This window comes from Mustelus asterias, chromosome 9, assembly GCF_964213995.1.
Source record: "Mustelus asterias chromosome 9, sMusAst1.hap1.1, whole genome shotgun sequence".
Taxonomy (NCBI): Eukaryota; Metazoa; Chordata; class Chondrichthyes; order Carcharhiniformes; family Triakidae; genus Mustelus; species Mustelus asterias.
Window position 1 is genome coordinate 7,858,612 of NC_135809.1, and position 16,815 is coordinate 7,875,426.

Below are 16,815 nucleotides of genomic sequence, written 5' to 3' on the forward strand. Positions count from 1 at the left end.
AAGAAGGCGTACGATGTGTTAGCTTTTATTGGTAGAGGGATTGAGTTTCGGAGCCATGAGGTCATGTTGCAGCTGTACAAAACTCTGGTGCGGCCACACTTGGAGTATTGCATACAGTTCGGGTCACTGCATTATAGGAAGGATGTGGAAGCATTGGAAAGGGTGCAGAGGAGATTTACCAGGATGTTGCCTGGTATGGTGGGAAGGTCTTATGAGGAAAGGCTGAGGGACTTGAGGCCGTTTTCGTTAGAGAGAAGAAGGTTAAGAGGTGACTTAATAGAGGCATACAAGATGATCAGAGGATTAGATAGGTTGGACAGTGAGAGCCTAGCACGAGAGGACATAGCTTTAAATTAGGGGTGATAGATACAAGACAGATGTCAGAGGCAGGTTCTTTACTTAGAGAGTAGTAAGGGCGTGGAATGCCCTGCCTGCAACAGTAGTGGACTCGCCAACGTTAAGGGCATTTAAATGGTCATTGGATAAACATATGGATGATATTGGAATAGTGTAGGTTAGATGGGCTTTAGATTGGTTTCGCAGGTCAGCGCAACATCGAGGGCCGAAGGGCCTGTACTGCGCTGTAATGTTCTATGTTCTCACAGTTCACAATATCTCCTACTTTTTCGTTAGCTGCAAATTTTGAAGTTGTACCCTGTACGCTCAATTCTATATCATTAACAACGATCAGGAAAAGCAGTGGTCCCAGTACTGACGAGGGAACCCCCATTATATACCTTCCTCCAGTCCAACACACAACTGTTCATCACCACCCTCTGCTGTCTGTCACTTGGCTAACTGAAATATAAACGGTTCAGGGTGCAAGTCAGGCACCTGGTTTGATCTGGTCACTCTTCCAGGTTTTAAGAAAATGATCACTCCCATCCCTCCCAGTTTCCATGAAAGGGATATCACTGATTTTACCGCAAATGAATGGCACCAATGATTGGAGAATTTCAGCCTTTGCTTTAGCTTGGGAGCAGTGTGGGAAGTCGCAGTTAATTCTCTCTTGTTCTCTATTACAAGGCTCCATTTTCCAATGCCAATAGGCAGTGTTGCTGCCTCACAGTGCCAGGGACCCGGGTTCAATTCCGGCCCTGGGTGACTGCCTGTGTAGAGTTTGCATGGGTTTCCTCCGGTTTCCTCCAAAGATGTGCAAGTTAGGTTGATTGGCCATGCTAAATTGCCCCTTAGTGTCAAGGATATTAGCAGGGTATATACGTGGTGTTATGGGGATAGGGCCGAGGTGAGACTGTCGTCGGTACAAGCTTGATGGGCCGAATGGCCTCTTTGTGCACTGTAGGGATTCTGTGATTCAATGACACGGATTTAAGATGATTGGCAAAAGATGCAATGGTGACAGGAGGAAAGTTATAACGTGAGACACATTGCATGGGATTTTTCGGCCTTGCTCACATAAAATCCTGCCCAAGGTCAACGGACTTTCCCACTGTCTGCCCCTCGCCTGCTCCGATTCCCCTGGTGGGCGAGGCAGTAAAATTCCAGCGATTGTGCGGAATTCTCTCTCTTGGGTCTATGTCCTAGCGGGGGCCAGAGATTCCCACTGCGGAGACCAGTGGGAAAACACGCCAAATCTTCTAGCACCAACCTCATTAATTACACAACCGAGTGTTTCACGCCATATTCCGTGGTGGGGCAGGCCCAATGGCGCATCGTCTGCCATCGTATCTGGGGACCATATTGAAAAGGTTCCCAACATTACTTGTCCACTACTAAAGAAGGTGGACCTCCTGAAAATGAAGGTAGGTCTCCAGGAATATTTGAGGCTGGAAGATGGATCCCCCCTTCAGGATACCAAATCTGGAAGGTCCACGCGTAGATACTCCCCCCACCTACTGCTCTAGCGTTCCGGGGTGCAGTGTTGCAGTCGATGCCCATCCTGAATTTTGGAACCAGTCCTAGGGATAGTTCAGGTGAGTGGTCAGTCCTAGCCCCTAATCTGCATCCCATCAGCGGGACGCAACTGAGATTCACACTGGCTTCCAGTGGGTTTCCCGATGCGCCACGATGGACACCAGCTGTAAATTTATGCCGGTGTAGAACTGATCCTTGTGCCTCCTGCCATATTCTATCCATTGAACCCACTGGCAGGTTCTGCCCAATGTCTTATTCTTTCAGCTTCCACAATTCAAATACACATACAATTCATTAAGGCCAATAGATAAAATATAATCAGAATATACATACCACATTAGGGACCTTAGAAATATATTTTATCTGGATTTTATAATCACTTGGCAAGTTTCCAACCTAAATAAAACACACAAAGAGAAAAGGATTGGAACCACACAGCACATCAGTCAGCAATTACAGACAGAAAATCAACTTTCCCAGTGCAAAATTACATTTGATGCAACCTCTGGAGTTCCAAATGTTGAATGTTTGCTTCTCCTCATATTTAGACTAAACTGTGTTTACAACATTTCCTAGTTTCAGATTTTGGGGATTTCGTTTCATGGCTATTCTGAGAACCGCAGTGGTGGCTATGACACGGGACACATCGACAAGACTTGGAGCTCAAAAACTCTGAACAAGCGGAGGCTCTTATCTCGAGAAAAGCAAAAGTTGGCCTGATAGAGATCTTCATCATTGTGGAAGAGTTTGATAGGGTAGAGGCAGAGAAGATCTTCCTGCTTGTGGGGGAAGACGCTAAACTGGGGGGGCCATCAAAGCAAGATGGTCACTAATAAATCCAAAAGGGAATGCAGGAGGAACAATGTGATGAGAATGAAGAACTTGGTACCATGAAGAGCAGAGAAAGTGAAGAGCATGGATGAGTTAAAGGAGAAGCGAGATAAACACGAAGGAGAAAAGAAGTGAAGGCTATGTTGATGGAAGTAGGTGAAGCAGAGTGAAAGGAGGCTTGTGTGGAGAGTAAACAGTGCCATGATCTAGCTGAGCTGAATGGTCTGGTTCTATGCAATGGGAAAGTATACGCTCCAGGATTTGGTAAATTCAGGCATCCTCAGTTTCCCAAGTGAAAGCCTCAAGTTTGTTTTTGGATTGGAACTGGATGCATGAGAAGTGGACATTGGGAATTGACACCATTAGCACAGCCTGTGTGTGACACAAATGAAGCAAATGGGTGGCACGGTGGCTAGCACTGCTGCCTCACAGCGCCAGGGGCCGGGTTCAATTCCGGCCTTGGGTCGCCGTCTGTGTGGAGTTTGCACGTTCTCCCAGTGTCTGTGGGTTTCCTTCGGGTGCTCCGGTTTCCTCCCATGGTCCAAAGATGAGCAGGTTAGTTTGATTGGCCATGGTAAATTGACCCTAGTGTCAGGGGGATTAGCAGGATAAATACGTGGGGTTACAGGAATAGGGTCTGGGTGGAATGTGGTCAGTGCAGACTCGATGGGCCAAATTGCCTTCTTCTGCACTGATTCTATGAAATGTGGTTGACAACAGAATTGATTTCAGACTGGACCAGAAGCTGAATAATTTCCCTACTGCCTTTGACCTGTCAGTACCAATTTACAGGAAAGCTGTTTTGGTTTGCAAATCACTGATGATCATAGGAACAGGAGTCGGCCATTCAGCTCATCGGGCCTGCTAAGCCATTTAATACGATCATGGCTCATCAATGCCTTTTACTCACAATATCCCCACAACCCTTAACGTTATTGTTAATGAGAGGTCTATCAAATTCTAAACATGCTCAATGACTGAGCTTCCACAGCCTTCTGGGCTAGAGAATTTCAAAGATTCACAAGCCTATGTGTAAAGAAATTTCTCCTCATCTAAGTAGCATCACCCTTAATTTGAAATTGTGTCCCCCGGTTCTAGACTCCCCATGATGTGGAGATGCCGGCGTTGGACTGGGGTAAACACAGTAAGAAGTCTCACAACACCAGGTTAAAGTTCAACAGGTTTATTTGGTAGCAAAAGCCAGTAGCTTTCGGAGCGCTGCCTCTTCGTCAGGTGAGTGGGAGTTCTGTTCACAAACAGGGCATACAAAGACACAAACTCAATTTACAAAATAATGGTTGGAATGTGAGTCTTTACAGGTAATCGAGTCTTAAAGGTACAGACAATGTGAGTGGAGAGAGCGTTAAGCACAGGTTAAAGAGATGTAAAATACACATCACAATAATATCCTTTGAGGGGAGGGGACTAACTGTACACAGTACTGCAGGTGTGGTCTAATCAAGCTTCTATACAATTGAATCAAGACCTCACTACTCCTGCATGCAAATCTTCTTGCGATAAAGGCTAACATTCCAAGAGCCTTCCTAATAGCTTGTTGCACTTGCATTTTAGCCTTCAGTGACTTACAGACAAGGACACCCAGGTCCCATTGTACATCTACGCTTTCTAATTTCTTAGGATATATTTAGCAAATACTCTGCGCATCTGTTCCTCTACCAAAGTGGATAACCTCAGATTTTTCCACCAGAGGGGCAAACTGAGCCTTGGTTTAATGCCTCATCTGAAAGACCGCACCTCTGACAGTTCAGCACTCCCTCAGTGTTGCACTGGGAGTGCCAGCCTAGATTTTGTGCTCAAGTTTCTGGGGTAGGACTTGCAGGGATAGCCTTCAGATCCAAAGGGGAGGGAGGGATGTTACCAAAAGAGCCAGAAGTTGGGGTATCTGTATATTGAAAATCTTATTTCTACATGTACCTCCTGGCTATAAAACTTTACTTCCTGTTGTCATGGATCTGTCATTCCATTCCCCAATTATTCATGAATACCCAGATTGGAAATTGAATCACCCTTGGCAAAGTAGATTCGCCAGCCACCGAACATGCTCTTTGCCACGGTTTTCCGTTCTCCACTCCCCCCAACCAACCTCTTATTCTTTCAGGATGGAAACCTGCCATTATTACCTGGTCTGGTTTATATGCGATTCCAGTCCTATAACGATGTGGTTGACTTAGTAGCATAGTGCGCCATTCAGTTGTACCAAGCTACCAATAGTCCAGGATGAAGGCCCACCACCACCTTCTCTGGCCAACTAGGGATGGGCAATAGATTCTGACCTTGCCAAGGATGCCCACATCGTGAGGATGAGGAAACAAAAATCTTGCAATGAAGCTTAAACCCATTCCAACCAACTCTGCTTCTCCTGTACCCTCACTTGCCTAAGTGTCACTGTTTTTAACTGCAAATGGTGACACAAAATAAACATATTTGATAAAATAAGGTCAGAGTCTACTGCTTGAAAATGAGGATTCTATCTGGTCTGTGTACCCGGGTCCTAACTTAACCAACACTGTACAAAACAGGACTAATTGGCCAGTGGTGTTTGTGGGATCTTGCTGTGCACAAATGGCTGTTGCTTTAACCATGCGACTAGGCCTCAAAGCAATCCATTGTATGGGAAGCGCTTTGGGACAGTTCTAAGGGAGGAGCTAAAACAAGCCCTTGTTTTTGGCAAAAAGTAGTAAATCTTCACAGGTTTTTAGAAGATTCCTTCAATTTTTGACTTACCAATTCATCAATAAGTTTTATATCATCAGTCACTGGGTTTCCTGATTTGCATATAGGTCCTCCAAATATGTTGGGCAGAAACAAGTGCAGGTAAATCAAGCTGTTTATAAAAGTCTGAAATGAAAGAAAACCATAACAAAATCAAAACTTAGCGGAAGGTTAGATGATCTTATAAAGAAACAATAAGAAAATAAATAATTGACAAAGTGACTTGGAGGGGCACTGTAACAAAAGAAAAAACATTAAAGGAAACTTATCTCATTAAACTGTGGTCCCTGGGGTTGAGGATGCATTCCAGGCTCCGTGGTACCCACCGGGCATGGAAGGCCTCAAGTGCATCACTGGACACCGCATGATTTTCGCAGTAACTTAATTGCAGTGTTAAGGTAAGCCTACCTGTGACACTAATAAAATAAACTTTAAAATCCCTCTCCAGAGTCAGGTCTAACAACACCCTCCCCCCCACCATAGCCCGCTGACTGGACCTGCCACTTAATGAAAAGTATATATGTCCTAAGTGTACAGGTAAATTATGTTATGGATCACCTACTTTGAAGTGTTACACCTGCAAGCTATGCTTTAGAGAAGAGAGACACCTGAATGAAGAAGTGAAGGTTTACAAGAACTTGCCAAACTACAGCAACAGAAAACATCCATTAAATAGATTTATCTGGGACCAATTAGCCTCTAATTTTCCTCTTGACATGTCAATTTAGAACAATTATTTTGTGTTGGGTCGCAAAAGGGGAAACAAAAGACAAGTTTATACACAGCACATATTAGCAGCAGAATAATAGACTGCAAGTTACAAGCAAAGGCCCTTCTAAACCATTACTGGTGTGTTCTTCAACTGTCGTGTGTATGGAACAGTCCATTGCACCGCATTTGACTTTGCACTCACAACAAAACCATTCTTGGCCACACTTGCTTCCTCTCCCTGCCATCACACACACACCGCTCGAAGCTGCCTTGTTTATCTCGAGCACCCATCAAGCAGGTCACGAATTAACTTAGTGTTGGAAGAGCTGCAACTCCCTCCCTAACAGCACTGTGGGTGTAGCTACACCACATGGACTGCAGCGGTTCCAGGAGGCGGCTCACCACCACCTTCTCAGGGCCAATTAAGAATGGGCAATAAATGCTGGTCTAGCCAGTGACAGCCACATCCAGTTGTAGAATAAATTTAAAAACAGTTCAGCCATTGCTTCAATCTCAATTTTGATCCTGTCACTCCTGCATTTAAAAAAAATTTTCTTTCAAAAATATACTTTATTCATAAAAAAAACTCTCAAATAAAACATTGCAAAATGACAGATCCAAAAGTTACAAACAGTGCAAAAAAGAATCACTTTTGCAGTACAATACTTTGCTCATTTACACGACATTACATTTCAAAACTTAAAACTATGTACAGACATCAGATTTTACTATGTGCTTTTTGTTTTTCAGATAAGCACACAGTTACGCAGGCCGAGGGTATTCTGCAGTTACCGGGCCCTCAGTCTGCCTCGGTTGAAAGGCTTTACACGGTGGCCTTTCCCCTTTGTGCCTTTGCGGCGGCTGCCCCAAGCTTGAGCGCGTCCCTGAGCACTTAGTCCTGGACCTTGGAATGTGCCAGTCTGCAACACTCGGTCGAGGACAATTCTTTCAGCTGGAAGATCAGCAAGTTTCGGGCGGACCAAAGTGCGTCCTTCACCGAGTTGATGACCCTCCAGCAGCAGTTGATATTTGTCTCGGTGTGCGTCCCCGGAAACAGCCCGTAGAGCACAGAGTCCTGCGTCACCGAGCTGCTCAGGACGAACCGCGACAAATACCACTGCATCTCACTCCAGACCTTCTTTGCAAAGGCACATTCCACAAGGAGGTGTGCGACCGTCTCATCACCCCCGCAGCCGCTTCGAAGGCAGCGTGCGGTGAGGTTGAGACCTCAAGCATGCATTTTTAAAATGGTGTAAGAATCGCTACGTCGGTCTTTCAACTGAGTGACAGCATCACCGCAGGAGGTCCACTAATAGTTTTAATAAAACAACTGCAACTTACTGTGTGCATACAATATACCAGGCACGACACAGGAGACAGCCAAACAGATCCTCATTTGTCTATATCTGACATGGTTAAATTCTTGGACACAATTGACTTTATATAGCACCTTAAACATACCAAAAAGTCTCAATGTGCTTCACGAGGGCATTGTCAGGCAAATACTTAAAGCTGTTCCACACAAGGAGGTATTAAGGCAGGTGGCCAAAAGCTTGGTCAAAGTAATAGGTTTAAAGCAACTTTAGTACATGCAACCACTCACCAAATAAGGGCAGCATGGTCACAGTATGATGAGCACAGCTGCCTCAGAACGCCAGGGACCCGGGTTCAATTCCGGCCTTGGAGTTTCCGGTCTGTGTGGAGTTTGCACGTTCTCCCCGTGTCTGCGTGGGTTTCCCCCGGGTGCTTCAGCTTCCTCCCACAGTTCAAAGATATATAGGTTGGATGGATTCACCATGGTAAATGTGTGAGGTTACTGGGATGGGCTGGCGGAGAGGGCCTGGGTAAAATACTCTGTCAGAGAGTCAGTGCAAACTCGATGGGCTGAATGACCTATTCTGCACTGTAGGGATTCTATGAAATTGCATTGTTTGTTACTCCTGTTGTGAAATATTTCTTGCCTGCCCTATTCTTTGATTTTAAGCTTTGACATTTATAAAATGCATATGGGTCTGAGGGGCAGCATGGATCAGTTTTTAAAGCATGATAGTTGTGATATTTCCTGTCATATCTACCACTCAATTGTCACGTTACATAATTGAATCCTTTAAGATTTGACTCTGAGATGATGCTATGCTCCACCAGAGTTGGTAAGATCTAAGTGCCACCTTGACTGCCTCGGAAATATTCTTGCTGTTAATAACTGATTTGAAATTCTTCAGATCTTGTCCTTAAAATTTTCCTTGCCGTTTTGAAGGTACATTTGTTTTTTCAGATAGAATCTTTACAGTGCAGAAGGCCATTCACTTCAAGTCTACACTGGCTGTTTCCTTTATCAATGCTTACATACTGACATAGCCTTTATGACAACTTTATTAGGACAAATTCTTCGTTATCATAAATACCTGGAATACCTCTCCATTTCCCACATCAAATGTGTTGCTGGTTCACAACGATTCTTGCATCTTTTCCTCTCTTCCTAAGTTTGTTTGTCTCTTCCGCCCACCACCACCCCCCCACTCCCCGAGGACCACTTTACAACATTACCAAGTTGCATTAAGCATTGCAAAAATTCAACGTATGCCAAAAAAAAAGAAGTTTCTTCTCAGTACAAGAGCCAAATGCCCACAGTCAGGTATATAGTTCCTCCCTGTGGTGCAGTGGTTAGCACTGCTGCTTCACAGCGCCAGGGATTTGGGTTCAATTCCCAGCTTGGGTCCCTGTCTGTATGCAGTTTGCATGTTCTCCCTGTGTCTGCGTGGTTTTTCTCTGGGTGCTCCGGTTTCCTCCCACAGTCCAAAGATGTGTGGGTGAGGTGGATTGGCCATGCTAAATTGCCCCTTCGTGTCAGGGGGACTAGCTAGGGTAAATACATGGGGTTATGGGGATAGGGCCTGGGTGCGGTTGTGGTCGGTGCAGACTTGATGGGCCGAATGGCCTCCTTCTGCACTGCAGGGATTCTATGATCTATGAATATCACAGGCCACACTCTGCAGAAAATCCACTCCACAATTAATTTGTTTTTATTTATTTATATTTCCCTTGCAGTTGCTTCCCATTCCTGTCAGCTCAGAGGGTGGATGCAAGAAAAACTCACTCCACATTGTCATTTCAGCTGAACAGACAAGCTATCATGTCCATTGGCTCTGCCTCTTCTCCCATCTCCTCAACCACATCATTCTCTACATTCCAAGGTTCAGCATCCAGCTGCTGCTTAACAACAACTACAACTTGCATTTATATAACACCATTAACATAGTAAAGCGTCCAAAATTGCTTCATGGGTGCGTTATTAAGCAGAAACATAGAAAATAGGAGCAGGAGTAGGCCATTCGGCCCCTTGAGCCTGCTCTGCCACTCATCATGATCATGGCTGATCACCCAACTCACTAACCTGTTCCTGCTTTCCCCTCATATCCTTTGATTCATTTAGCCCAAACAGCTATATCTAACTCCTTCTTGAAAACATTCAATGTTTTGGCCTCTACTGCTTTCCATGGTAAAGAATTCCATAGACTCTGAGTGAGGAAATTCCTCCTCATCTCAGTTCTAAATGATTTACCTTGTATCCTCAGACTGTAACCCTGATTCTAGACTCTCCTAACAACACCAGGTTAAAGTCCAACAGGTTTATTTGGTAGCAAAAGCAACTAGCTTTCGGAACAGGCTGTTCCTTCATCAGGTGGATGGGAGTCCAACCTGAAGAAGGAACAGCCTGTTCCGAAAGCTAGTGGCTTTTGCTACCAAATAAACCTGTTGGACTTTAACCTGGTGTTGTTAAACTTCTTACTGTGTTTACCCCAGTCCAACGCCGGCATCTCCACATCATAATTGCAGCAAGACATCCCTGCTCCTGTATTCAAATTGTCTCGCTTTGAAGGCCAACATATCATTTGCCTTCTTCACCACCCAGGAATTGTTGGACACCCAGGAATCGTTGTACATTTATAGCCATTCAAATAATAATCTGTCTTCCTGTTTTTGCTACCAAATGGATAACCTCACATTTATCCATATTATACCACATCTGCCATGCATTTGCCCACTCACTCAGCCTGTCCAAATCACGCTGAAGCGTCTCTGCATCCTCCTCACAGTTCACCCTCCAACCCAGCTTTGTGTCTACAAATTTGTAGTTATTACATTCAGTTCCCTCATCTAAATCATTAATATACATTGTAAATAGTCTAAATCATTAATATATATTGTGAATAGAGTTTGACTCGAAGTCATTGAATGTATTCAAGAGGCGGCTAGATGTAGCACTGGGGCGAACGGGATCAAAGGTTATGGGGAGAAAGCAGGATGAGGCGTTGGATGATCAGCCATGATCGTGGTGAATGGAGGAGCAGGCTCAAATGGCCTCCTCCTGCTCCTATCTTCTATGTTTCTATGTCACACAAGGACAGGGCCACATTAAACAGGTGACCAAAGGTTTGGATGAAGAGGCAAGCTTTCAGGAGAGGATGAAGGAGAGGCAGAGAGCTTTTGGGAGATAATTCCAGTTCTTAGGGCCTTGGTAGATGAATGCAGGGCCACCAACAGTGAAGCAAGCAAAATGGAGGATGGGCAAGAGGGCAGGATGACCACAACAACAACAACAACTGGTTGGACATTTTGATTGGCAACTCATCCAAAAATTGGCAAAAAACTGGCCAATCCGGACAAGGCAGATTATCATTTGAGGCCAAATATTTAAAGCCTCCATTTGGGAAACTAATGCTTTCTGACTAATGCTTAGAATAATAAAAGCCTGCTATCTGCTTGCATTTCTGATCATTAGTTGTATATCACTTAGCAACGTTTTATGATAGCTTAATTCAAGAACATGACTTGCATTAAGTGAGCTTTCCTGAGATTTACAGCTGGCAAGCCAATCTCTCTCTGGAATACAGTTCCCAGGATCATCCACTTTATCATTTTTAAAACAAGCTTTGGTTCAAATACTTTCCACTCTTGGTTTCCAGCCATCGTTTGATTTGAAGTAGATGTCAACAGCTTTGCAATGGAGCTTGCCAGGCAGCAGAAGAATTATTTTAACCTGTATATTAGTGGACAACCCCACCGAAACATGCCCTCAAGAAGTACCCATACCCAAAATGTTAACCTTTTACCCTTAAAGCGGCAGACTGTGGTATATTTATAGCACTTTTTACAATGCAGGTAATTACATAAAGGTAAAAGAACAATAAATTAATGATAATAGAAGAATTCAATTATCTGAATTGGAGCGGCACAGAGCGGCAAAATGGTTAGCACTGTTGCCTCATAGCGCCAGGGACCTGGGGTCAATTCTGGTGTTGGGTTTGCACGTGTGGAGTTTGCACATTCTCCCCATGTCTGCGTGGGTTTCCTCCCACACTCCAAAGATGTTCAGGTTAGGTGGATTGGCTATGGTAAATTGCCCCATAGTGTCCAAAGATATGTAGGTTACGGGGATTAGCAGGATAAAATATGTGGGGTTACAGAGATAGGGCCTGGATGGGATGCTGCTTCGGAGAGTCGGTGCAGACTTAAAGGGCCCAATGGCCTCCTTCTGCACTGTAGGGATTCTGTGATTCTATGAATGTAGACTGGGAAAGTAGCAGTGTACAGTGCAAAGAGCAGGAGGAATTCTTGAAATGTGTATAAGTGAACTTTCTTGATCACGGTGTTTCCAGTCTAATGAGGGAGAAATCAGTGCTGGATCTAATTCTGGGGAATGAATTAGGGCAAGTGGAGGATGTTTCAGTGGGGAGCATTTAGGGAACGCTGATCATAAATATCATCAAATTCAGAATAGTTACAGGAAAGGAGAAGGAATAATCAATCATAAAATTATTTAACTGGAAGAGGGTTAACTTCAGTGGGTTGAAAAGTGATATGGTCCAGGTGGGTTGAAATCAAAAGGCAAAACAATAATTGAATAAAGAAGAAATCATTCAGATACAGAGTAGGCATATTCCCATGAAGGGAAAAGGAAGGGCAACCACAGCCTTCTAATCACATAAAACACCCATCGACCATTACCCTTTGCCTCCTGTCAATGAGGCAACTTTGCACCCAACTTGCCATTGCCTAGATCACATGGGCTCTTACTTTTCTGACTTTGTCTGCCATGTATGACCTTGTCAATAGCCTCACTAAATTCCATATAGACTACATCAACCACACTACCATCATCGATCCTTCTCGTTACCTCCTCTAAAAGTTCAAACAAATTACTCAGACAATACCAATACCTGAACAAAACTCACACTGACTTCCCTTGAATAATCTGTGCCTTTCTGAATGATGATTTTTACTCAGAATACCTCAGACATTTTCCAATAATTTGCCCACCACCAAGGTTAGGTTGACTGACCTGTAATGACTCAGAATATTCATTTTTAAACAATGGTGGAATCGGAGTAGTCCTCCAGGCCCTCAGTACCCTTGAACTGAGTGTCTCACTTGATAATTTCACAGGGCAGTTAAGAGTCAACCACGTTGCTGGGAGCCTGGAGTCACATGTAGGCCAGAGCGGGTAAGGATGACAGATTTCCTTTCATAAAAGGACATTAGTGAACCAGATGGATTTTTTACAACAATTGACAATGGTTTCATGTTCACTATTACCAAGACTTCGTTTTAAATTCCATATTTACCAACTGAAGTTAAATTCTGAATGCATGCCCCATAGCATTAGCCTGGGCTTCTGGATTACTAGGCCAGTGTCAATGGAAAATGATGGCCAGAGCCTCCACTAACTATTTCCTCCCTTGCTTCCCTTAGCAGCCTGCAACACATTTCTTCCGGTCTGGTGATTTGTCCACTTTCAAGGATGCTTAAACCTCTTCAGATTTTCTATCTCACCTTGGTTATCCCATCCAATATTTCACGCTTCTTCTCTTTAACTACAATGTCTGCATTGTCCCCATTCTTAGGTTCTGGCGCAGCCATCTCCTGAAACATTCACATAGCTGATGCCTCACGGATGCACTACAGTGATGCCAGTTGCTACTCAAGCTCTGGCACCCAGTGTTTGAGTTGCTGTAGCCGAATGGCCAATTTCTGCTCCTATGTCTTACGGTTTCTGGTCTCCCAGGATCCAATGTTGATCTGTAACATTATGGGTGATCGGGACTTGGGATATAGGTAGCAGCAAAGGGTTAGATGAGCACAAACGCTATCTGAACAACATTTACATTTTGTCGAAGTAGATTTGGGGACACTTTGCATTCAATGTGCTTTCCTCATAATTACCCTTCCATTTCTCCTTGACTTCTCGGAGGAACATTTCTAAAACAGGTTTTGACAGGCACAGCCATGCCAGCAAATCTATACCCACTTCTGAATAAGGTTAGTTGGGGTTAAGTGAAGTTAATTGTTATCTCAATGTTTTGTTTCCTATAGCATGCTTGCCTACAGTAGGACTGGGAATCATTCAAAAGTCTACTTGATTTGCAAAATAAATGACCGCATTGATTTTGCTCGGATTTTCTCCAACTCATTGTTACTTTCAAGCAGAATTTTGAAGTGAAGAATTTATTTCTGTGAATTCATCAAACAATAGTTCATCTTCTAAATGGTTCAGTTCTCAGGAGTTATACACGCTGGCCAAATAAAAGAATCATTGGCAATCTCAGCAGCCAGTGAAACACCAACAGCAGTGGAGAGTATGAGATAAACATTGTTTTATTTATGTCTCCGCTCACTATGTGACATTGGCTTTCTCCTGCGTTAAGGAAAGAAAATGAGGTTTTGTTAAATAATGGAAAGACTAAAGAATGAAGAAGTGTAAGCATTAAGTTGAGTGCTACGAATGATTCTTAAATGTCACTGCAACTGGAAACTCCCAACCTTTGATTGATGAAGGGTGGGGTTGAGGTTGGCTGAAGGATCGGGGTTCGGGAATCGGGTGTAGTTTAGATCAACTGCTCATTGTCTTAGAAATTCATGACACAATTTCAAATACCTGATATATTTATTTTCCATTTTCGAGTCCTAGGTAAAAACCTGTACTATTCAGACTGATTCTGGACATCTCCTAGAATCATTCTGTCTGTCCACTGAATGGTTGTGTTTAGATTACTTATCTATCTATCTGTCTGTATCTTTCTATCCATCTAGTTATCTATCTATCTCTACTTTCTCAGGAGGCTAAGGAAATTTGGCATGTCAGCTACGACTCTCACCAACTTTTAACAATGCACCATAGAAAGCATTTTTTCTGATTGTATCACAGCTTGGTATGGCTTCTGCTCTGCCCAAGACTGCAAGAAACTACAAAGGGTCATGAACATTGTTTTATTTATGTCTCCGCTCACTATGTGACATTTTCTTTCCTTAACGCAGGAGAAGTCACATCGTGAGCCGAGACATAAATAAAACAATGTTCATGACCCTTTGTAGTTTCTTGCAGTCTTGGGCAGAGCAGAAGCCATACCAAGCTGTGATACAATCAGAAAAAATGCTTTCTATGGTGCATTGTTAAAAGTTGGTGAGAGTCGTAGCTGACATACCAAATTTCCTTACCCTCCTGAGAAAGTAGAGGTAGATAGATAAATAGTTGGATAGAAAGATACAGACAGATAGATAGATAAGTAATCTAAACACAACCATTCAGTGAACAGACAGAATGATTCTAGGAGATGTCCAGAATCAGTCTGAATAGTACAGGTTTTTACCTAGGACTCGAAAATGGAAAATAAATATATCAGGTATTTGAAATTGTGTCATGAATTTCTAAGACAATGAGCAGTTGATCTAAACTACACCCCATTCCCGAACCCCGATCCTTCAGCCAACCTCAACCCCACCCTTCATCAATCAAAGGTTGGGAGTTTCCAGTTGCAGTGACATTTAAGTGTAACGCATGCACTATTACCCTGAAGAATCATTCGTCGCACTCAACTTAATACTTACACTTCCTCATTCTTTAGTCTTTCCATTATTTAACAAAACCTCATTTTCTTTCCTTAACGCAGGAGAAAGCCAATGCAGTTTTGTTAAATAATGTCCATCACTCAAACCAGCTTCTCATCTATTTACACTGTCTACACTTCCCGCTGCCTCGGAAAAGCAGCCAGCATAACTAAGGACCTCAAGCACCCCGGACATTCTCCTTTCCATCTTCTTCCGTGGAGAAAAAGATACAAAAATCTGAGGACACGTACCAATTTACTCAAGAACAGCTTCTTCTCTGCTGCCATCAGACTTTGAAAGGACCTATCTTATATTAGGTTGATCTTTCTCTACACCCTAACTATTACTGGGGTTTAGAGAACTCATCTGCATCACTAATGTCCATTAGGGAAGGAAATCTGCCGTCCTTACCTGCCCTACATGTGACTCCAGAGCCGCAGCCAATGTGGTTGAGTCTCACCTGCTCTCTGAAATGGCTGAACAAGCAACTCAGTTCCAAGGGCAACTAGGGATGGACAATAAATGCTGGCCAGCCAGCGACGCCCATGTCCCATGAATGAATAAAAGATTGGAACACTACATTCTGCACTGTCTCTTTTCTTTCTCTATGAACGGTATGCTTTGTCTGTATAGCACGCAAGAAACAATACTTTTCACTTTATGCTAATATATGTGACAATAATAAATCGAATCAAATCACAGTTCTACCACTTCATCAAGTCCTGACAGTGAGGCAAGTGTACTCTGAAATAGCCGGATTTAATTTTACTCTTCCTGTAGCCTATCAGATCTATTGCAGGCACATCTCCCATGTCTTCCTTCCTCCATGACATCAGTGCGCTCATACTGTCCCTCAGCAGCACCCTGAGCTTCCGACACCTCTTCATCTTCATCTTCCGATGCGCTCTCCTCCTCCTCCAGTTCACTCTCCGGCAGGGTCTCACCTCTTGCATAGCCAGATTGGGAAAGCCACAGCAAACTGCGATCATGTGGGAACCCCTCTCCGGTGTGTATTGCAGAGAGACATCGGAGTGGTCCAAGCATCTGAACTGCATCTTCAGCAGTCCAATGGTCTGCTCTTTGAGGGAGCGTGTGGAGCAGTGAGCAGCGGTGTACCTCTCCTCGGCTCGAGACTCGAGTCCATCGCCCGCAGGCATCAGCCAGTGTTTAGGTGGGAAGAAATTATCCCTTAGCAACCATCCCTGCCGGCTTCTGTCCCTGAGAAAATCCCAGACACCTGAGAGGGATGAAAATGTAGCAGTCATGGCAACTCCCAGGCACATACATGCAGAATGTGCTTGAGATGGTCAGAGACCAGTTGTAGTTGATGGAATGGTAGCCCTTGTGGCTCATATATATTAGGGGCTACTGCCATGGAGCCTGTATAGCCACATGGGTGCAGTCAATTGCTCTTGGGAAGCCAGAGGTAGCAGTGCAGCTGGTGAATATCAGAGCCTGGCTCTCCTCATCCAGAGCAAACCTGATATGATGCATCTTCCTGTAAAGGAGATTGGTGACCTCCTTTACGTAGCAATGTGTTGCAGACTGAGAGATGCTGCACAGTTCCCCTGTTGAGCCCTAAAAAGACCCAACGGCAAAGAACTTGAGTGCTGTGGTCACCTTCAAAGCCACTGGAAGGGGGAAGTCTCCAACCAAACATGACATCACGTCTTCACATAGCAAATATGATGAACCACGTCTTGGGCAATCACAGCCATGGCCGACACTGCCTCTCACACCTCTGTAAGTAGGAGAGTCTTTGACGACCAACCCTCAGAG

General features: G+C 44.0%; 1 protein-coding gene across 3 annotated transcripts in view; it reads right to left on the reverse strand.

The window, feature by feature from the left end:
* kitlga (kit ligand a) overlaps window positions 1-16,815 on the reverse strand; it is a 123,306-nt gene that overhangs the window by 72,034 nt on the left and 34,457 nt on the right. For 2 of the 3 annotated variants that reach the window (XM_078219629.1, XM_078219627.1), the window contains exons 2-3: window positions 5,452-5,565; window positions 2,209-2,271 (exon numbers count right to left, since the gene is read on the reverse strand). In XM_078219629.1, the coding sequence (XP_078075755.1) occupies window positions 2,209-2,271; window positions 5,452-5,565 (177 nt within the window). The remainder of the gene's footprint in view (window positions 1-2,208; window positions 2,272-5,451; window positions 5,566-16,815) is intronic. The other variant, XM_078219628.1, reaches the window with a different exon arrangement.